The sequence below is a fragment of the Podarcis melisellensis genome (genome assembly GCF_964234715.1).
Source record: "Podarcis melisellensis genome assembly, chromosome: 18".
Lineage (NCBI taxonomy): Eukaryota > Metazoa > Chordata > Lepidosauria > Squamata > Lacertidae > Podarcis > Podarcis melisellensis.
In genome coordinates, this window is record NC_138536.1 from 4,025,724 (window position 1) to 4,048,272 (window position 22,549).

General features: G+C 50.9%; 1 protein-coding gene across 2 annotated transcripts in view; it reads right to left on the reverse strand.

Moving 5' to 3' along the window:
• Nucleotides 1-20,794, reverse strand: part of STK11 (serine/threonine kinase 11) — a 61,290-nt gene extending 40,496 nt beyond the window's left edge. For both annotated transcript variants that reach the window (XM_081895703.1, XM_081895704.1), the window contains exons 1-2: nt 17,967-20,794; nt 12-95 (exon numbers count right to left, since the gene is read on the reverse strand). In XM_081895703.1, the coding sequence (XP_081751829.1) occupies nt 12-95; nt 17,967-18,250 (368 nt within the window). In that variant the 5' untranslated portion in view covers nt 18,251-20,794. The remainder of the gene's footprint in view (nt 1-11; nt 96-17,966) is intronic.
• Nucleotides 20,795-22,549: the final 1,755 nt, after the last annotated feature.

Here is a 22,549-nt window from a genome sequence, read left to right on the forward strand (position 1 = left end):
AGAAAGGATATATCTTCTGCTTCTCTTCGTTGTACAAGACGTCAACCAGCTGGATGACGTTCTTGTGCCGCAGCCGCCGAAGGAGCTGAATTTCCCTGGAAGGAAAAAGAGAAATATATATATATATATATGCAGGTGACCAAAGCAACCTCCTCTTTGCAGAGGGAGTCAAGGGAGGACCCTCCTTTCGCTCTGGGAATGAATTCTGTTCCTGTTGCTGCGTGGGGAGAGAATGGAGGCTCAGAGGCTGTTTCTCTCTTTCAAATCAGAACCAGTGAAGCCGGTGAAGGTCCTGTGTGAGTGTCTGGAGGCGGTTGGAGGATGGATGGCGGCTAACAGATCGAGGTTGAATCCTGACAAGACAGAAGTACTGTTTTGAGGGGACAGGGGGCGGGTGGGTGTGGGGGACTCCCTGGTCCTGAATGGGGTAACTGTGCCCCTGAAGGACCAGGTGCGCAGCCTGGGAGTCATTTTGGACTCACAGCTGTCCATGGAGGTGCAGGTCAATTCTGTGTCCAGGGCAGCTGTCTACCAGCTCCATCTTGTACGCAGGCTGAGACCCTACCTGCCTGTGGACTGTCTCGCCAGAGTGGTGCATGGTCTGGTTATCTCCCGCTTGGACTACTGCAATGTGCTCTACGTGGGGCTACCTTTGAAGGTGACCCAGAAACTGCAATTAATCCAGAATGCAGCAGCTAGACTGGGGACTGAGAGTGGCCACAGGGACAACATAACACCGGTCCTGAGAGATCTGCATTGGCTCCCAGTACGTCTCCGAGTACAATTCAAAGTGTTGGCGATGACCTTTAAAGCCCTAAACGGCCTCGGTCCTGTATACCTGAAGGAGCGTCTCCACCCCCATCGTTCTGCCCGGACACTGAGGTCCAGCTCCGAGGGCCTTCTGGTGGTTCCCTCATTGCGAGAAGTGAGGTTACAGGGAACCAGACAGAGGGCCTTCTCGGTGGTTGGGCCCGCCCTGTGGAACGTCCTCCCACCAGATGTGAAGGAAATAAGCAGCTATCTTCTCTTTAAAAGACATCTGAAGACAGCCCTGTTTAGGGAAGTTTTTAATGTTTGATGCTGTATTGTTTTTAACACTTGATTGGAAGCTGCCCAGAGTGGCTGGGGAAACTCAGCTAGATGGGCGGGGCATCGTAGGTAAAGGTAAAGGGACCCCTGACCATTACTTCCAGTCGTGGCCGACTCTGGGGTTGCGGTGCTCATCTCGCTTTATTGGCCGAAGGAGCCGACATACAGCTTCCGGGTCATGTGGCCAGCAGGACTAAACCGCTTCTGGCGAACCAGAGCAGCGCACGGAAACACTGTTTACCTTCCCGCCGGAGCGGTACCTATTTATCTACTTGCACTTTGAGGTGCTTTCGAACTGCTAGGTTGGCAGGAGTAGGGACCAAGCAACGGGAGCTCACCCCCTGGCGGGGATTCGAACTGCCAACCTTCTGATCGGCAAGCCCTAGGCTCTGTGGTTTAACCCACAGCGGCACCCGCGTCCCTAGCTGCTACTAAAATTCCGGAAATCCTTGCTGCGAGCTTTATTGCTTGCAAGTCCTTCGCCATGGCCTCGAGCTCCCCCTTCTTTGCAGGAATGGCATGTTGGGAGAATCCTGGCCAGCGCTGTTGCAAGAGGCTTGCGCAAAGTGTTTTTCAAAGCACTTGCGAGGCTAAACCAGCGACGCAAAGGGGCGCTTTGATTTCTAGAGAATCCGCCCCCCTCCCTCCCACCCTGCGTCCGGCCTTCCTCTGCGGTTCAGGCTGCCAGTTCTTGGCAACCTCTGTTGCTTCATTCTGACACCCTAAAGCTCGAAAACAGGAAGACCGACTCAGCTCTGTGTCAAGCTTGGGGGAAAGGGAACAGCTGATTGGCAGCAGGAAGGGAGAGAGAGAGAAAAGGCGACTCGTGAGGAGGCTCCGGCTGCCAAGCAGAGGATGCTGCGCTTGTACAAGGGGACAGACTGTTCCTTCCTGCGGTGTTGGGGCCATGTCTGCCCACTCCCCCACCCCTCAGAGCGAGGCCCTGTCCGCTTCCTGGCTCACTCCCAAGGTAGATGTTGTGGACAGCTGCAGTATTCTGACAGTGCAAATTGCAGGACACCATATAAAGGAAGCTGTAGCCGCTCACTGCTGCCATCTCTGTGCAGCTGCAGCTTGGACAGACGTATTGGGTTGAGCGGCTAGTCCAGGGGTAGGCAACCTAAGGCCCGGGGGTCGGATGTGGCCCAATCGCCTTCTCAATCTGGCCCACGGATGGTCCGGGAATCAGCGTGTTTTTACATGAGTAGAATGTGTCCTTTGATTTAACAGGCACCTCTGGGTTATTTGTGGGGTCTGCCTGGTGTTTTTACATGACTAGAATGTGTCCTTTTACAGTGGTACCTCGGGTTAAGTACTTAACTCGTTCCGGAGGTCCGTTCTTAACCTGAGACTCCGCTAACCCAGAAATAGTGCTTCAGGTTAAGAACTTTGCTTCAGGATGAGAACAGAAATCGTGCTCCACTGGCACAGCGGCAGCAGGAGGCCCCATTAGCTAAAGTGGTGCTTCAGGTTAAGAACAGTTTCAGGTTAAGTACGGACCTCTGGAACGAATTAAGTACTTAACCCGAGGTACCACTGTGTGTATGTATGTATGTGTACACACACACACACACGAGTTTCTAACACTGGCTTTGTAGCCCAGGCAGAAGCACCCACAGCATCCAAAAATCACATCACCACATCCCTTCTGAAACATCTGTAGAACCCCAGGTGGGTTAAGGATGAGCCAAGGCTTCCCCACGGACTGTCTACCTCCCAGACCCTTTTCCTTAGGACTTCCTCTCTGTTCAAATCTCCGGCCAGCATTGCCCTAGCAACGAGTTCTTTAAAAGGACAAGAAGTCCGCCGACAGGTTCACGCAAGGATTTCCCCCTCTGTTTACCGTCACCATGACAAGGCAGGATGTCGGAATCTGGCCGGTAGCCAAAGTCAGCCAGATGGCCAAATCAGCAAGCGAAAAGCAGCGGCAGTGGGAGGGAGGGAGAGAGGAGGGGGAAAAGGAAAATAAACCTCCCCTGGCGTGATCGAGAAGCTTCTCCCAGAGCCAGAGCCAGCCACTAATTCAGGTGCGCTGCTCTATTGAACGGCAGAGTACAGGAACTCAAAGCAGATAACTCTTTTGACTTTGAGGGCCACATTTCCTCCCAGAGGCCGCAGAGTGACAGTGGGAGGGGCTAGGGGCAAAGGTGGGCGGAGCAAAGTGATGTTTACCTTTGTACAGTAGGCTAGTTGCTACACACATGCCCTCCGTCCAAGCAAGCAAGCGGCATGACTGAAGTTGAAGGACTTACAGTGGTGCCCCGCAAGACGAATGCCTCGCAAGACGGAAAACCTGCTAGACGAAAGGGTTTTCCGTTTTGGAGGCGCTTCGCAAAACGAATTTCCCTATGGGCTTGCTTCGCAAGACGAAAATGTCTTGCGAGTTCCTGCGGGGTTTCCCCCCCCTTTTTCTAAGCCACTAAGCCGCTTATCAGCTGATCCGCTAAGCTGATAAGCCGCTAAAAGCCGCTAAAAGCGCTAAGCTGTCAATGGGCTATACGAAGAGCCTCACGGAACGGATTAATTTCGTCTTGCGAGGTACCACTGTATTTCCAGGCAAAACCACCCTAGGAGGGTGTGAAACAGGGCAGGGGGTGGCTGAAGCAGGGGGTCTCCCCTAGCCTGACCTGGAGAGGTCAGGGCTTGAATCTGGGACCATCAGAGGGTTGGACTAGATGACCCTTGGTGTCGCTTCCAGCTCTACAATTCAATGATCTGTGTATGGCCAATTCCACTATGGTAAAAAGGTAATGGGACCCCCGAGCATTAGGTCCAGTCGCGGACGACTCAGGCGTTGCGGCGCTCATCTCGCTTTGCTGGCCGAGGGAGCCGGCGTACAGCTTCCGGGTCATGTGGCCAGCAGGACTAAGCCGCTTCTGGCGAACCAGAGCAGCGCACGGAAACGCCGTTTACCTTTCCACCGGAGTGATACCTATTTATCTACTTGCACTTTCGAACTGCTAGGTTGGCAGGAGCGGGGACTGAGCAACGGGAGCTCACCCCGTCATTGCGGGGATTCGAACTGCCGACCTTCTGATCAGCAAGTGCTAGGCTCTGTAGTTTAGACCACAGCGCCCCCCGCGTCCTATGTACTACGCTGCATCACTTAAAAAACAAAATCCTTGCGGGCCAGTTAAGGGCACCTATCCAGCAAATCTGTCGTTGTTCTTAAACCCAATCCATCTTGATTAACCGACTAAAACCAATATGGTAGGCCGTGCAAATGAGCCCACAGAAATTTCCACACCCCCGGGAGAATTTCCACACCCGTATATTATCTCATTACTGATAACCATCCTGCAAAATCACAGAACTGTAGAGTTAGATGACCACAAGCGTCATCTATTTCAGCCTCCTGCAATGCAGGAAACTTCTGCCCCATGTGGGGTTCGAACCCACAACCTTGAAATTAAGAGTCTTGTGCTCTACCGGACTGAGCCAGTGGCATAGCGTGGGTTGTCAGCACCCGGGGCAAAGCAAGTAATTTGTGGCCCCTAACCCCCAGATGTTGCACCCGGCCCCCCCTGCACCCCCCACGCTACGCCACTGGACTGAGCTATCCCAGGAACGATGGGGGTGGGTGGGAACCCTTTCCAGACTGCAAACGTTTCCTTAACAGCTGCCTGGAGGAGAATTTGTTCGCCATGGGAGAGCCATTAAGGCTGGGCCACTGGAAAAACACACACAGTGAAGTCATACGTCCACATTCCCAAGAGCTCCCTGGGAAGCAGGACTGACTGCTAAACCACTCTGGAAATTGTAGCTCCATGAGGTGGATAGGGGTCTGCTAAAAACGCTCAGCATCTTTAACAAACCGCAGCTCCCAGGATTGTTTAAAGCGACAAGACACTGTTTTAAATGCACAGGGTAAAAGGGGGCCTAGGATAGAAACAGAATACCATATGGCAATGACCCCCAAAACAGGAATTTTGCGTATATAAATATATAATATTAAGCCCTTTAGAAAAATGCTCAAACGTAAACAAACAAGCCACTCCCTCTCTCCGAATACTCTGGGACACCCAAGGAAGCTGGACAGACAAAAGTACACCGTATTTTTCGCTCTATAAGACGCACCAGACCACAAGACGCACCTAGTTCTTGGAGGAGGAAAACAAGGGGGGGGGGAATTCTGAATCTCAGGAGCCAGAACAGCAAGAGGGATCGCTGCGCAGCGAAAGCAGCGATGCCTCTTGCTGATCTGGCTTCTGGGATAGCTGCGCAGCCTGCATTCGCTCCATAAGACGCACACACATTTCCCCTTACTTTTTAGGAGGAAAAAAGTGAGTCTTATAGAGCAAAAAATACGGTAACTCCTCCCTCACGGAGCACATGGTCAAATGATGACATTCCCATGAGAGGCAGTGAGGGCCAATGACTCTGAAGGCTTTAAATGGAGATGAGACCAATTCGAAGGAGGAAGCTGCTGTGAATTGCGCAGGAAGAGTATGCTTTTGCGCTCTGGTCCTGCTTGTGAGGTTGCACAGGCTACTGTGAGAACAGGATGCTAGCTCCACCCCCCTGGCCTGATCCTGTAGCCGGACCATAGCTGTCAACTTTCAGATTTGAAAATAAGGGATCAGCAGCCTCACCTGTCCCAGGAACAGTCTACGGGATATCTAACAATCTGGGATAGCAGCGGGAAACGACGCTGGAATAAGGAAATTTCCCGTAAAAAAAGGGAAGGCTGACAGCTATGAGCCAGACTCTTTCAATGTTCTTAACTGCTAACATCCAATACCGAGATGAAGGTCTACCAGGCTTGTGTGTTGAGGACGCTGCTTTATGGAAGTGAGTCATGGGCAATTTACACCCACCAGGAGAGATGCCTCAAGGCCTTCCACATGTGCTCTGTCAGGTAGATTTGGGGTATCTTATGGTGACAACAGTCATGAAATTAAAAGATGCCTGCTTATAGGGAGAAAAGCAATGACAAACCTAGACAGCATCTTAAAAAGCAGAGACACCACCTTGCTGACAAAGGTTCGTATTGTTAAAGCTATGGTTTCCCCAGTAGTGATGTATGGCAGTGAGAGCTGGACCATAAAGAAGGCTGATCGCCGAAGAATGGATGCTTTTGAATTCTGGTGCTGGAGGAGACTCTTGAGAGTCCCATGGACTGCAAGAAGATCAAACCTCTCCATTCGGAAGGAAATCAGCCCTGAGTGCTCACTGGAAGGACAGATCCTGAAGCTGAGGCTCCAAGACTTTGGCCACCTCATGAGAAGAGAAGACTCCCTGGAAAAGACCCTGATGTTGGGAAAGATGGAGGGCACAAGGAGAAGGGGATGACGGAGGACGAGATGGTGGGACAGTGTTCTCAAAGGTGCCAACATGAGTTTGACCAAACTGCGGGAGGCAGTGGAAGACAGAGGGGCCTGGCATGCTCTGGTACATGGGGTCACGAAGAGGCGGACACGACTAAGCAACAACAACATGTCAGGACAGAATTCCACACAAAGATGTGTTCTCCTGAGCCCACATTCCCCATACATTCCCACTCCTGTCTCAGCGGCGTCACGTCCACAGAATGGAAGATGGCAGGATCCCCCAAGGACATGCTCTATGCTATGGGGAGCTGACTTCCGGCCCCAGGCCCACTGGCAGATGTCTGCAAACGTGGCATGAAGGCTGGCAATGCCAACCTTGCCGTGGAGGAACCCCTTGCAGAAGACCACAGTGCCTGGAGATAGGAGTCCGTTTGTACATCCACAGCGGTGGCCAGAGGAGGAATGACCTCCGGGAAGAGCGCAGAGAGAAGAAACGCCCTTGTGCAGCTGCAGCAGCACAACCGGACGCCTCTGTCTGCCCCAGCTGCAACAAAACATTCCTATCTGGCATCAGGAGGCGCTGCAACCTTCCAACAGCTTGGCGAACTCCTCCCATTGTCTCCCGAGGCATCGCTCTATAGGATGCACTTTTCCCCCTCCAAAAATGAAGGGGGAAAGTGTGTGCGTCCTATGGAGCAAATGCAGGCTTTCGCTGAAGCCTGGAGAGCGAGAGGGGTCGGTGCGCACCGACCTCTCTTGCTCTCCAGGCTTCAGGAACTATCCGCAAGCCTGTGGAGCCCGGTGGGAACTCCCGCTGGGCTCCACAGGCTTGCGGACAGATGGCTGCAGCCCGAAGTCCGGGGAGTGCGGCGCGGCGCACCCCGGGGCTTGGGCAGCTCTCCACAAGCCTGTGGAATCCGGCGGGAGTTCCCTCCGGGCTCCAAAGGCTTGCGGATAGCAGCCTGCAGCCTGAAGCTGTTCTAGCTTCGGGGTGACTGCGCAAAGCCTCTGTGGAGGCTTGAAAGACTGTCCCCGAAGCTGCGCTCCAAAGGCTTCAGGGATCTTTGAGGCTGGCGGTGGGAGAAAGCAGCTCTTCCCCCCACTGCCAGCACCACAAGCTTGGGGGGCAACGGCAAGGCTGCACGCAGCCTTTGCGCTGTTCCCCGACCTGCTCTTGAACGCATCTTGTTTTTGAGGGGGAGAACAAGAAAATAATTTTTTTCCCCTGTTCTTCCCCCTCCTATGGTCCGGTGCTTCCTATAGAGTGAAAAATACAGTAATTCCAGTGCTGCCTTCCAGCTGGTCTTGGCCAAGTTTGACTGGGGTGGACGCGAGCAGGGGAAAGAGAAGGGGAACGGAAAGAACGAAAGTCTGCCCTACGCTGAGCTGCAAAGCCCGACCTCAGAGGAACTAGGCGCACCAGAGCTAAAAAGGAACTGGAAAGGCAGTGGATGTCCAGGAAGAGCTTCTCGCGACGGAGCAAAGGCCACAGCTGTTGCTTACAGCGCCGCAAGATGGGCCGCAACAGATGCAGGGGCCTAAACTTAGCAGGGGACTCTCGTCAGTTCTTCCACCTTCACTGGGAACTCTGCATTCTGCTTACAGGGGTAGAAGGCACACTGCCCTCCAGGTCATCTCAGACTCCAACTCCCATCCGCCCCGGGAGCCAGCTGGGTCAAAGGTCAGGGGTGATGGGAGTTTTCGTTCAACAAGCTTCGGAAGGCACAGCCACCCCGGCTGCCCGCGGCTTAACCCCTGTCAAGGAAGGGCAGGGACTTGCTTGTCTGCACTTTCCTAAAGCTTTTTTCTTTTCGTTTCTTTGCGCTGGGAAGCTTTTCCAGTTAGATGACAAGCACTCCCATTTCAGGTGTTGGAATCGCGGAATTGCAGAGTCAGAAACGGAACAAATATGTCATCTAGTCCAATCCCCTGCAAAGTTCATGCTGTGTCACTTTTAAACTCACATTCACCCGGTGCTATACCAGCTGCACTGGCTCCCGGTGGAGTATAGGATCGGGTTTAAGGTGCTGGTTTTAACCTTCAAAGCCCTATACGGCCTAGGACACTCGTACCTACGGGACCGCCTCTCCTGGTATGTCCCACAGAGGATCTTCAAACAAAAACATCTTGAAGGTCCCAGGCCACAGAGAGGTTAGGCTGGCCTCAACCAGAGCCAGGGCTTTTTCGGCTGTGGCTCCGACCTGGTGGAACGCTCTGCCACAAGAGACCTGGGCCCTGCGGGACTTGACATCTTTCCGCAGGGCCTGCAAGACGGAGCTGTTCCACCAGGCCTTTGGCCAGGGCACAGCCTGACTCCCTCCTTTGGCAATCCTCACAGAACTTCTAGCCCAATGGTTGCCATTAATTTGATTGGAACTGATTTTATAATGAAATGATTTTAGAATGTTTTATTGTTGTTAGCCGCTCTGAGCCCGGCTTCGGCTGGGGAGGGTGGGCTATAAATAAAATTTATTATTTATTATTATTATTATACCCGGTTCTCCTTGCACCGCCTGCAACTTTATTTCTGCTGTTTTTAAGGATGCGTCTGCAAATCTCCCTAGGACGATATACGTGGAAGGTGATGTCACAAATTAATAAATAACAAGCGGCAGAATCTTAAACGGAGGCACTGACTTAACGGGCAAAAGCCCGGAGGTAATTGTCGGGGTAGCTGCCTGCCAGGCTTAGTCATGTATAAGCCCTGGCAAGGGAGCAGGCAGAATCACAAAATCACAGCGTTGCAGAGTTGGAAGGGACCCTAAGGGTCATCTAGTCAAACCCCTGATGTGTGGCTTGAACCCACGACCCTGAAATTAACGAGTCTCACGCTCCACCGACTGAGCAAGGCAAAAAAAGAGAAGAGTTATGGAGGAGGGTACTTGCAAAGCACACAGCTCAGAAAGAACACAACACACGCAAACAGAATGGGGACTTTAACCTTGCAGGCGTCTCCATTCTCTGTTGTGAAACTTAACACACGAAACTTATACAGGGTGAGTCTTTTAAAACAGGCCCCCTGGAACATGTGTACTCTGTATCCACGGGGCCTCTTTTAAAGGACTCACACTGTATTTCTAGGCCTTATAGCTTTGCCAAAGCTAGCTGTGGGCTCTAGAATTACCCAGAAGAGGATAAACGACCCTGGACGGTTATGTCCAGTCAAAGGTGACTGTGGGGTTGCGGCGCTCATCTCGCTTTCAGGCCGAGGGAGCTGGCGTTTGTCCGCAGACAGCTTTCCGGGTCATGTGGCCGGCAGGACTAAACCGCTTCTAGCGCAACGGGACACCGTGACGAAGCCAGAGCGCACGGAAACACCATTTACCTTCCCGCTGCAGCGGTACCTATTTATCTACTTGCACTGGTGTGCTTTTGAACTGCTAGGTTGGCAGGAGCTGGGACAGAGCAACGGGAGCTCGCCAGTGTTGCACGGATTCGAAACGCCAACCTTCCAATCGGCAAGCCCAAGAGGCTTAGTGGCTTAGGCCACAGCACCACTCGCGTCCCTAGAAGGGGATAATGGAAACTTTCATTGTCAACAGCTAGGGTGAAGCTCTTCTGTATTTGAGCTCGCATATGCAGAATGCTGGAGGCTGTGGAGACAGGGTGCAGGATCCACCAAAGGAGAACTATGCACAGTAATCTGACATCAGAAATGGCACATTATCCAGAAACCAGAACACGAACATTTCAGTCCACCAGGTCACTCTGTTCCCGATCTTATCTGAAGGCATCAGCCTGAGAACAAGAGAACTTTGGCGTAAGGGTGCTGAATCAAAACCTCTATTTCCCCCCCATTTGTGTCAGAAAAAAGACAATGGCTTTCTGCCTTGCTATGAAGGTTAATTTACTTAGCAATACTACTCAGGATGCATTATTACCTATGACTGCTGTTGCAAAAGGCCGTTTTGCCTCTATTTATGCTCTAACTATTTATGCTCCAAAATATGGTCTGAAGCTCAACATCAAAAAAACGAAGATCACGGCCACTGGTCCCATCACCTCCTGGCAGATAGAAGGGGAAGGAATGGAGGCAGTGAGATATTTTACTTTCTTGGGCTCCATGATCACTGCAGATGGTGACAGCAGCCACGAAATTAAAAGACGCCTGCTTCTTGGGAGAAAGGAGATGGCAAACCTAGACAGCATCTTAAAAAGCAGAGACATCACCTTACCAACAAAGGTCTGTATAGTTAAAGCTATGGTTTTCCCAGAAGTGATGTATGGAAGTGAGAGCTGGACCATAAAGAAGGCTGATCGCCGAAGAATGGATGCTTTTGAATTCTGGTGCTGGAGGAGACTCTGGAGAGTCCCATGGACTGCAAGAAGATCCAACCTCTCCATTCGGAAGGAAATCAGCCCTGAGCGCTCACTGGAAGGACAGATCGTGAAGCTGAGGCTCCAAGACTTTGGCCACCTCAGGAGAAGAGAAGACTCCCTGGAAAAGACCCTGATGTTGGGAAAGATGGAGGGCGCAAGGAGAAGGGGACGACAGAGGACGAGATGGTTGGATAGTGTTCTGCAAGCTACCAGCATGAATTTGACCAAACTGGGGGAGGCAGTGGAAGACAGGAGGGCCTGGTATGCTCTGGTCCAGGGGGTCACGAAGAGTCGGACACGACTAAACAACAACAAATGCTCTAACTGAACTGCCACAGAGTGTACCTTTTGCATTCCATTGCCAGCTAACTCCAACCTTTACACTAGTGTTAGAAACGCAGGTATATCAGCTATTCTCTGCATGTTCTTTGAATAGAGATGAAGTTTGCTTCAATTTTTTTTCTGCTAGCCTAATGTCTATCGCTTAAAATTATGGTTGCCTTTTTATGTAGAAAAGCGATCACCAGTAAATCATCAGTGAACGTCTCGAGCCTAACTACTCTGACCTTGGTGACTTTCCCACACTATCATCGGTTGCATTTTTGTTCTAAAAATATGAAGAGCACATAGCAGAAAGTGGTGTAAATAATGGGGTCAGTTCTGTCGAGCAATGAACATTTAATACAAAACTTTATGCAGAACGCTTTGGTTTAAGAATGGACTTCCGGAACGGATTAACTTCCTAAACCAAGGTACCACTATACATACCACCCTATTACTAGGGCCGCTGTATTTCAAAAAGTGAAAATCTGTACACAATTCGTTTTGCCCATATTTGTCCAGCTTCTTCTTTTGCAAAATCTCAAAAGAAATTGAAGCTATGACCGGGAGATTAGACGTATGGCAACCCTATCCCCTGCATGTCTCAGAGCAGGATACAGTCAGAATATAAAACCACATGTAAAACATGTGTGAACACCAGCAATTCATCCTTAATGCTTTTGGCCTCCGTTTCATGCGAAGGAGAGAGATTCCTGGAAATAAACTTGCCTGGGAGGGAGATACAGTGGTACCTCGGGTTAAGTACTTAATTCGTTCTGGAGGTCCGTACTTAACCTGAAACTGTTCTTAACCTGAGGCACCACTTTAGCTAATGGGGCCTCCTGCTGCCACTGTGCCGCCGGAGCATGATTTCTGTTCTCATCCTGAAGCAAAGTTCTTAACCCGAGGTAATATTTCTGGCTTAGCGGAGTCTGTAACCTGAAGCGTATGTAACCTGAAGCGTATGTAACCCGAGGTACCACTGTACATACCCAGGATGCGAGGAAGTGGCAGCCGGTCTCTCCTTCCTTCTGATTAAACTGCATTTGCACAGAGGGACATTCTGAGTACAGTAAATAGCACTTGCAAAGAGAGGCGAGAGAGAAGAGGAACCGAGAGGGGCTGCGATGGAGGACCACAGCATGCTTGGAGTTCGATTCCCATCAGCGCAGAGGGGCTGACGTGATGAGAGCTTCGGCCGAAACACCAGGAAGGCCCCAGGTCGGCACAGAACCGCCTTCTCAGCCTCCTGCACAGATGGAACCTCAAAGGGCGATGTGGATAAGCTGTTTTTTGGGGGTAGTTTCGATTCTTCCTCTCTCTCTCTGGCAGATCTCGTTTTTCCAGAAGCGAAAAGAAAACCTGGTTCTGAAGGCCTGTCCGAAGAAGCAATAATAGAGCGAAGCTGATTCACTGGCGGCAGCGCTCACAGCCCCCCCCCCCAATGAGCCAGGCGATGGACAAGGGAGGCGAACGTCTCCATCCAGGCGTTTATCCAAGATTGCCTAAAGAGGCAGAAAAACCCCACGGGGCTGACGCTCAGCAGATGCCGGAACAAGCTGGGTGGATGCTAGCTTTTAAAGAGGGAACCAGCTTGTTTTGGGAGTCAGGGGTTGGCACTGTGGCAGTATTTTCAGATACCAATACCTGGGTTGTTTTTTTGGGGTGGGCTATTGATAAGGTTAAGCCACAGAGCCTAGGACTTGCCGATCAGAAGGTCGGCGGTTCGAATTCCCGTGACAACGGGGTGAGCTCCAGTTGCTTGGTCCCTGCTCCTGCCAACCTAGCAGTTCGAAATAACGTCAAAGCGCAAGTAGATAAATAGGTACCGCTCCAGCGGGAAGGTAAACGGCATTCCGTGCGCTGCTCTGGTTCGCTAGAAGCGGCTTAGTCCTGCTGGCCACATGACCCGGAAGCTGTACGCCGGCTCCCTCGGCCAATAAAGCAAGATGAGCGCCGCAACCCCAGAGTCGGCCACGACTGAACCTAATGGTCAGGGGTCCCTTTACCTTTATTGATAAGGTGGACCCTCACATTTAAAAGGCCTGGGAGAACTGTGGGGGCACATGGAGGAAGGAAAATGAAGGCAGGCAGGTGAGGATGAACCAGCCTGGAGGGGGGGGTATACTAGCTGGAATAGACTCCTCCAGTGATATTTGACTGCAGAACTGACACAGAAATGCAGGGAACTGTCTTATCTTATACCGAGTCAGACCAGTTGCTCCGTCTAGTTCAGTGCTGTCTACACCAGGGTTTTCTAAACTTGCGTCTCTACCCGCCTTTGTACTACAACTCCCATCATCCCTAGCTAGCAGGGCCAGTGGTCGTGGATGATGGGAATTGTAGTCCAAAAGGTCATTAAAAAGTACACGGTTTACCAACCCCCTCCGTTAATTCCTATGACAACCCAGTAAGGTAAGTTAAGAGGCTGTGACTGGCTCCAAGGTCACACCGTGAGATTCCTGACGGAGTGGGGATTTGAACCCTGATCTCCCAAGTCCTGGTCCGACAATCTAACCACAACACCCCAATGGCTTCCTAGAGCCATTCTGCTATGGGGCAGCTCTATAAATTAAGTAGGCAAATAGATACAGTGGTACCTCCGGTTACGGACAGGATCTGTTCCGGAGCTCTGGTCAGATCCCGAGGTTTCCGCAACCGGAGGAGCCTGCTCAGCGCATGTTTCTGCGCATGCACGAGTGGCGAAACCCAGAAAAATACGGTACTTCCGGGTTTGTTGCTTTCCCAACCCGAAGTTTCTACTACAGTGATACCTTGGGTTAAGTACTTAATTCGTTCCGGAGGTCTGTACTTAACCTGAAACTGTTCTTAACCTGAAGCACCACTTTAGCTAATGGGGCCTCCTGCTGCTGCCTCGCTGCCAGAGCACGATTTCTGTTCTCATCCTGAAGCAAAGTTCTTAACCTGAAGCACTATTTCTGGGTTAGCGGAGTCTGTAACCTGAAGCGTATTTAACCTGAAGCATATGTAACCTGAAGCGTATGTAACCTTGAGGTACCACTGTATATGGGAAAAGAAAAAAAATGTCACTTTCAGAAGTATCCGAAATGTTTTCCTTGAAGCTTGCATTTCTTTTAGTCTGGATTTTTTAATGTAATCTTTTAACATGTTTGCGATGTTTTTCTTTAAAATATAAAGCGTTCTTGAAATGAATAATAAAAAATAGATTCCACAGCAAAAAAGAAAAGGAAGGTGCCCAGACATTCCACTGTGGTGACCATAACCCAGGTTTAAGGTGCCAATTGGGCAATTACCATATTTTTCGCTCTATAAGATGCACCAGACCACAAGACGCACCTAGTTTTTGGAGGAGGAAAACAAGAAGAAAAATATTCTGAAGCTCAGAAGCCAGAACAGCAAGAGGGATAGCTGCGCAGTGAAAGCAGCAATCCCTCTTGCTGTTCTGGCTTCTGGGATAGCTGCGCAGCCTGCATTGGCTCCATAAGACGCACACACATTTCCCCTTACTTTTTAGGAGGGAAAAAGCAAAAAATACGGTAATCTTTTAACATGTTTGTGATGTTTTTCTTTAAAATATAAAGCGTTATTGAATTGAATAATAAAAAATAGATTCCACAGCAAAAAAGAAAAGGAAGGTGCCTAGACATTCCACTGTGGCGACCGTAACCCAGGTTTAAGGTGCCATTTGGCAATTAGCTCACACCTGAGTTTCTAACATTGCTAGCAACGTCTGAAGGGCCACAGGCGCCTGAGGAAACATGGGTTGCCTCAACTGGCTACAAAGTGCTGGGCCCAGGCAAGCCTCAACAGCACTGCGCTGTTTTCCTAGGCTGGCCAGGACATGGCAGGGCTTGTTTGCCAGCAGGTCCCAGGGCAGGTTACAACAATTTAAAGACCAGTGTGAAACACAGAGAGAACAGGCTGCAGGTACAAGCATAGGGTACATCCTGGAAAAGAACACCTGAGGTGTCAAAGGCCAGGGTAAAAGAGGTGCCCCATCAGTCTTTGCTGAAAGCTGTTCAGTGAAGGAGGCAGCTCTGTGGGGAAGGCGTTCCACACCTCAGCCTGCACAACTGAGGTTATCCTGGTTGCATTTCCCGGATTCAGAAGACAGGGGCCTGTCAGGGCTAGTCTAGAGTCCCAGGCAAGCCGATCCCTAAACCTAGAGCTGCAGCAGCTGCTCGCTTAGCTCAGATGTAAGTTGTTGGGAGGGACGCGGGGTGGCGCTGTGGGTTAAACCACAGAGCCTAGGACTTGCCGATCAGAAGGTTGGCGGTTCGAATCCCCACGATGATGGGGTGAGCTCCCGTTGCTCGGACCCTGCTCCTGCCAACCTAGCAGTTCGAAAGCACGTCAATGTGCAAGTAGATAAATAGGTACCGCTCCGGCAGGAAGGGAAACGGTGTTTCCGTGTGCTGCTCTGGTTCGCCAGAAGCGGCTTCGTCCTGCTGGCCACATGACCCGGAAGCTGTACGCCGGCTCCCTCGGCCAGTAAAGCGAGATGAGCGCCGCAACCCCAGAGTCGGCCACGACTGGACCTAATGGTCAGGGGTCCCTTTACCTAAGTTGTTGGGAGCTAAGGACCTGGGCAAAGGAAGGAAACCACAGCCAGCAAAGCAGGAGGAGGTGCTGCTGGAGTTTACACCTGCACAGCCAATCCAGAGGGTTCATGCTGCCTGGCCAATTGCAGAGGCAGATACTGCACAAAGGGAAGAGGCACTCTTTGGCCTTCCAGAAGCTGCTGGAATACAACTCCCATCATGTCCAACCACTGCCTGGGAGTTGTAGTCCCAGAAACATCTGGAAGGCACCCAAGTTAATCACCCTTGTTCTTGAGGATACCGGCCCAATACTACTGGGGAGAAACTGCTGCCCAGGAGACCACTTTGAACAACCCACGAGCACGACAATATCTAACCACGCAAGATGCCTCCAGAGGATGCGGTCACATTTTCTATAGCTTGCGAGCCAGTGGGTTTGTTGAGCTCCAATCTATATTCCAGCTCTCGTTTATTTTTGCCATTTCTGGTTATTCCCTGGAAGGTGATTCGCTCAAGTGCACCCTACCAATGAAAGGTGCCGGAAAGTGAAGCTGGGAAGCCACTGGTGGGGAGATGCCCTTTCAACATCACAGAGCAAGACATCCCTGGCGCAGACAAGGCACAAAAAGAAACCTAGAGAGACTCACAAGGGGAGAGGGTGCAGGAGAAGGGCCCACCTAACTGTTTCTGCCCAGGCTGTCACCCAAAGCACCTTCTGACAGGCCTGAGAGGGAATCCGTAACTGCTCCTCCTGCCTGAGGAAACAACTCTGACAGACAAGAGGCAGCAATCACCACCCAGCAAGAAGTACACATCTGAACATGGGAGTTGAGCCAGCCAGTGGCAGACCATAATATTTGCAAGCTGCCCCAACCTCCGACGGCTGCCCTGTGGAACCCCCATAGTCAATCCTGGAGCTCCCACTTTTACGACAGAAACGCAAGCAGATGGCTGTTTTCTCTGCTTCGCAACCACACATTTTCCAGGAGTACAAACCATTTCCCCTTCGAAGGCCACATAACCCCAGGGGAAAGGGCAATCCGCTGTAGGTCAGAGCCAGCAGTGAGAGAGAGAGGGGGCTGGGCCTTATGCAGGCATGGCCAAACTTGGCCCTCCAGCTACAACTCCCATCATCCGTAGCTAACAGGACCAGTGGCCAGGGATGATGGGAATTGTAGTCTCAAAACAGCTGGAGGGCCATGTTTGGTCATGCCTGGCATAATGTGTGCACCCATCCCAGCTGTTTTGAGACTACAACTCCCATCATCCATTGCTAACAGGACCAGTGGTCAGGGATGATGGGAACTGTAGTCCCAAAACAGCTGGAGGGCCAAGTTTGGCCACGCCTGGCCTAATGTGTGCGCCCATCCCTTCCTGCCTTTCCGCACCCACTTCTCCCACCTGTTTGCACTTACACAGAGGGCAGCATGTATCCTCCTAGGCCAGAGGTTCCCAATGCTTGCTGTAATAAGAACATAACAGCCTTCCTGCTAGATCAGGCCAGGGGGGGGGGCATCGAGACCAGCATCCTCTTCTCACATTGGCCAAGCAGACGGCCCCATGGGAAACCCATAAGCACGACCTGAGCGCGAGAGCAACTCTTCCCACTTCTGAGTTCCAGCCGTGGAAAATTCCCTCCAATGGAGAAGGCAAAACACAGCCACCGGACAAAACCCATCGACAGCATCCTCCTCCTCCAATTTGTCTAATCCTCTTTCAAAGACATTCAAGGCGGCCATCACTATGCCTTGTGGGAATGAATTATGCAGTAAAGGTAAAAGGTAAAGGACCCATGGAAAGTCTAAGGGGACTCTGGGGTTGCAGCGCTCATCTTGCTTTCAGGCCGAGGAAGCTGGCATTTGTCAACAGACAGCTTTCCACGTCATGTGGCCAGCACGACTAAAGCGCTTCTGGCGCAACGGGACACCGTGACGGAAACCAGAGGATACAGAAACTCGGTTTACCTTCCCGCCACAGGGGTACCTATTTATCTACTTGTGCTGGCATGCTTTCAAACTGCTAGGTTGGCAGGAGCTGGGACAGAGCAACGGGAGCTCACTCTGTTGCAGTGATTCAAACTGCCGACCTTCCGATCGGCAAGCCCAAGAGGCTCCGCGGTTAACACCGCAGTGCCCCCCGCGTCCCTGGCATTTCCGTGCACTCTGGTTTCTGTCACGGTGTCCCACTGCGCCAGAAGCGGTTTAGTCATGCTGGTCACATGACCTGGAAAGCTGTCTGTGGACAAACGCCGGCTCCCTCGGCCTGAAAGCGAGATGAGCGCCGCAACCCCAGTCGCCTTTGACTGGACGTAATCGTCCAGGGGTCCTTTACTTTATTCTGCAGTAACGTGCTACGAAGACACAACTACGCTCAATTTTTGTAGGTTGGGCCCACCCTCATCCCCAAACCTTCTCCCACCCCCCCCAAAAACCCCAACACTCACTTTTTAACATTGGCCTCCCCGTTGGGGATCCTCCGCAGCTTCTTCTTCTTCAGGATCTTGACTGCTCTCCTACAGAGGGTTTCGGAGTCCAGCATCTCCTTGACCTTGCCGTAGGATCCTTCCCCAAGCAGGTCCCCCATCAGGTACTTGCCTATGAGTTTTGCCCTTTTCCGGCGGGGCTGGTAGATCACTTCCGTAGAGTCTATGCGGTGGATGAAAGTATCCATGCCCACCGAGATCAGTTCGCTTTCGACAAACATCCCCAACTGCTGTGAGTCCTCCATCGCGAATCGAAATGACCCAAGCCTGTTTGCGTTCTACGACAACGATGACAAGCGTGTGCACGCGCCAAAGGTTTAAAAATCCACTTTCCTGTTGTGTCGGATGCTCCCTTTTTACTCCCAATTCTTTTGGGGTGGGGAAGAAGGATGTTCAGCGGAGGTAAGTAGAGAATTCCCAAAAAGATTGTACAAACGTTTTAACTTACAAATGAAAAATAAAAGCCTATGAGAACTTTTCTCTCGAGCCCACGAGGGCCCTGCAGAGATCCAGCACCTCGTTCCAATACTTATAGAGCTTCTCTTAAACAATGTGGACGGGGGAAAGCAACAAAGTTGATTTACAGTCAGCTTTAACTTCTTTTTGAAAAAAAAACCCAACAACTCGTTTTTGCTGCTCCAAGTCTTTCACATCAGGTAATGTTCTCCTGAGGAAGTCCAAGGTATTTCCCCCCCTTCCTTGAGGGCCTAAGTCATCTTCTAGAATACTTCCTGCGTTTGGAAACTGAAAGCTAGTGTCTCGGAGGGTGTTCCATCGCTAGCAAGGCATGGCAGCTCCTGTTTCCAAACGGTGAGGTGAAGAATCAAGGAGCCCAAACCCACCCCTCGGCTTTGACCACTCTCGCCACCCAGGTACGACCTCCGATGAGAGTCCTCTCAGCCGTTCGGAAGCTGGAACCAAGTCTCTTTAAAGGAATTTTCAATACTGATTTCAACTGCTTCTCTTCCACCCTTGACAAAGGATCGAGGCCTTCCGTGTCTAGTAGGTACTACCAGGGGCATCCTTCAACCACTTGGGGTCTACCTGACACATGATGTGTCACCCCACTGCTTCAGGTATTAAGGTAGGCAGGCAGGCAGCTCAAACCCTATTCAAGTCTCCCAGAACTAAGCACCCACAAAAAAAGAGAGAGAGAGAGGAGGGGATGGTGCTTGAGCAAGCTCTCCTGAGGCAAGTTTAAGCTTACACAATTCATCCAGCTTAAGCAACTGTCTTGAAAAAAGAGGGGAGGCCTCTAATCATCTTACTCTTGGGGAACCCCTCTACCATCAAGCTATTCTGCAGCAACACCAGGCTTTTGAAGGCATCACTCAGAACAGATTGATCCCATTAGTGCCAGACTCCTGACCGATCTTGCTGAGAGTAAACAGACACACACACACACCGTTCTGTTTATGTGGCCTTCCGATCTAAATAAGGAAATGCAATGTGATGTTCACAAGCCCACAGAGTCAAGAGAAAGTTATCCTTGGCACATGAGTTGGGAAAAGGAAAAAAAAAGGAATTGGGAGATTTTCCCTTGACAGGTAATTGTACCGTTCCCACAAGAGACCAAGATGCCTGTCAAACAGGTGGGGAGAATATTAACTTTGGGAAAGGGGGGGGGGAGTAGACCCTTCCCTGCCAAATTCCTAATGGGACTCTTTTGAAGAGCTTCAATAATCCCCAAGTATCTTCCTCTTCACAATATTGGCACCCACAAAATTAGGGAGTCCTTATGTGGAGTCTCCTCTCTCTACAAGAGAAGGGGTGGAAGGGAAATCTGTAGTATGGGAGATGCCTAGTCTCCCATGCATTCAACCCAGAGGGGGGGGAAATGTTAAAGGACAGAAAGTACCTGGTCCCTTCTCAGCCAGAGAGAACTTAAGGGCTAAAAGAAAAACAAGTGCCAATTGGGACTGGGAGGCAGCTATAATAATTTTCCCCAAATTGTGGCAATTAACGAGGGCTACTTAAAGATAGCTCTCTGCAAAGGCAAGTGGGGTGAGGGAGAGAAAATCTGACCCTAACAGAAGGGGCAACAGAAGCGAAAAAATAACACCACCACAAGGGAAGAAGAGGTAAGGGTCTTCCCTTCTCAGAAGAGTTTCTAAATTGGGGGGAAAGGGGAGGGGGAAGAGGGAAGTTGATTAACGGAGACACCTCTGCTTAATGTAATACTCTTTGACTTAATTCCCCGTCACAATTTCTAACAGGAGGAATCACTAACAAAAAAAGAGGCAAGTATCCTTTCAACTCAGGATCACTCCTCCCCAACGAAAAAGGGGGTTCAATTCCTCATGGGATTCAACTTAAAAATTAGGGTGGGGGAAAAGGATCTTTCCTCAAGAAGGGTCACTGGCTGTCAACCAAGAGTTCCCGACAACTTCTTCCCCAATCTTTTAAGAATGGGGTGGAGGAAAATAAATGTCACCCCCCCAAAAGAAAGAAAGAAAGAAAGAAAGAAAAAGAAAGGGTTGGGAATGGGGATTAACTAATGGACTTTCACTAATAAAAACTGGGGGAGAAACTTTCCTCCTTAAGGGGAAGAAGGGCCCTGAATTGCCAGAGGAGTCAACTAACAGAACTCCTATCAGCCGATTTGCCTTCCCTAAAGGACAGGCAACCGAACTCCCCCCCCCCCAAAACCCCAACACCAAGTGTGTGCCTATATATATATATATATATATATATAGACACTTTTCTCTGTTTAAATAAAAAATATAAATTATATAAAAATAGCTTATTCCACCCCCCTCCCGTCCACAGACACACAGACCCTCCCCCCCTCCGCCTTCTCCCCCCCCTGCAAGGAGAGCAACCCCCCCCTCTCTCTCACACACACGGCTTAAAATGAATATGGGGAGTCTGCTGTTTATGAGGGGCAGCCTTCCCCCCCCCCCAGGGAAAAAACCACTAGGCCCAAGCCCTGCGCTCAAGTAGCAGGGGGGGTGAGTCAGAGTCCTTTTGGGACCCCTCCCCCCTCGAGCCTGGCGGGGGAATAGGTGGGGGGGTTGGGGGGGCTCTGCCGCTCCCCAAGGGGCGGCTATGTGGGGGGCTGCCTGGCCGGCTGCTCCCCTCCCCTGACTACGTCAAAGCCGCCTCGCCCCTCTCCTTGCCTTCCTGCCGCCGCAGCTAACACGCCGCCGCCATTTTGTTTACCTCCCCCCTCCTCCTCCGAGCATGCGCAATCCGCGCGCTCTAGTACTGGCTAAAAAAAAAAAAAAAACCCGAAGAGGACGCCCCGCCCCACCGCGGCGTCTTCTACGCTGTCATAGGTCACTTCCCCTCGTCGTCCTCGCCCGATTGGCTAAGCGGCCTCCGGGAGGTAGAGGAGACGGTCGGGGATTGGGTGGTCCGGGGCGCGGGGCGGAGGGCGCGGGGTTGCCATGGGGACGCGTAAGGGGAGGCCGGCTTGGGCCCGCTCGACGCCTACGCGCGCCGGCGCCAGCCAATGGGGTTCGACCCGCCTGACGCTGAAGGACTACAACTCCCACAATCCCCGGCACGGCGCCTAGTCAGGCCGGGGCTGATGGGGGTTGTAGTTCGAGATGTCTGAGGGGAATTAAAGAGGAAGAAAAGGACACGGCTGAATAGGAGCCAAGTCCTAGGGGCCACGGGGCCCCCCCACGATAAAATATTTGAGGGGGGCCTATGGCCCCCACAAAGTTGACGGCCATTCCCATTCAAATGACGTGTGTGGATCAATAATGTGGGACAAGGCTTACCAGGGTGTGCCCACCCCCCCAATATTTTATTCAAGTTGGCACCCCTGAATGGTTGGCATCAGTCTGTCTGTTTAGGGAAGCTTTTAATGGTTGTTTTTTTTTAAACTTTTATTTTGCTTTAAACAGGTCCCTATAAATATAGACAACCAAAATTACAAAGGAAAATTCCTTAATAGTAATGAAAAAACCCTACAAAAAATATCGAAGTACATGGCACAGAACATAAGCAACTATGGGGAAGATAAAAGAAAAGGGGGAAAAAATAGGAAAAAAAGGAAGATGAGCCAAAGCAGGAAAGCTCATCTATTGTACACTTCCGTCAAGCTAACGACAGATCATTATTCTTATCAAAAATGTTTGATGCATTACTGTATTTTAATATTTGGTTGGAAGCCGCCCAGAGTGGCTGGGGAAGCCCAGCCAGATGGGCGGGGTATAAATAATAAATTATTATTATTATTATTATTATTAAGAGACAACGCAGGAACGCGCCATTGGGAGTGAAGTCAAACTACTTTGGACTGGCAGCGGCAAATTATTGGTCTTTCCAAATTTCAGCAGCACCTTGCGCAGCGGCAAAAATCGGTGTCCTCTCTCACTTCTTGTTCTCGTTCACTACATTATAGTTTACAAATTCTCGTTGACAAAGCTATTGCACTACCAAGTTTACTGTACGCTTGTGAAACATGGGCCACTTATAAACGCCATCTCCAACTCCTCGAAAGATTCCATCAACGGTGTCTCCGAAATATTTTACACATCACTTGGGAAGAAAGGCAAACTGATGCCAGTGTACTGCAAAAAGCAAAGATCACC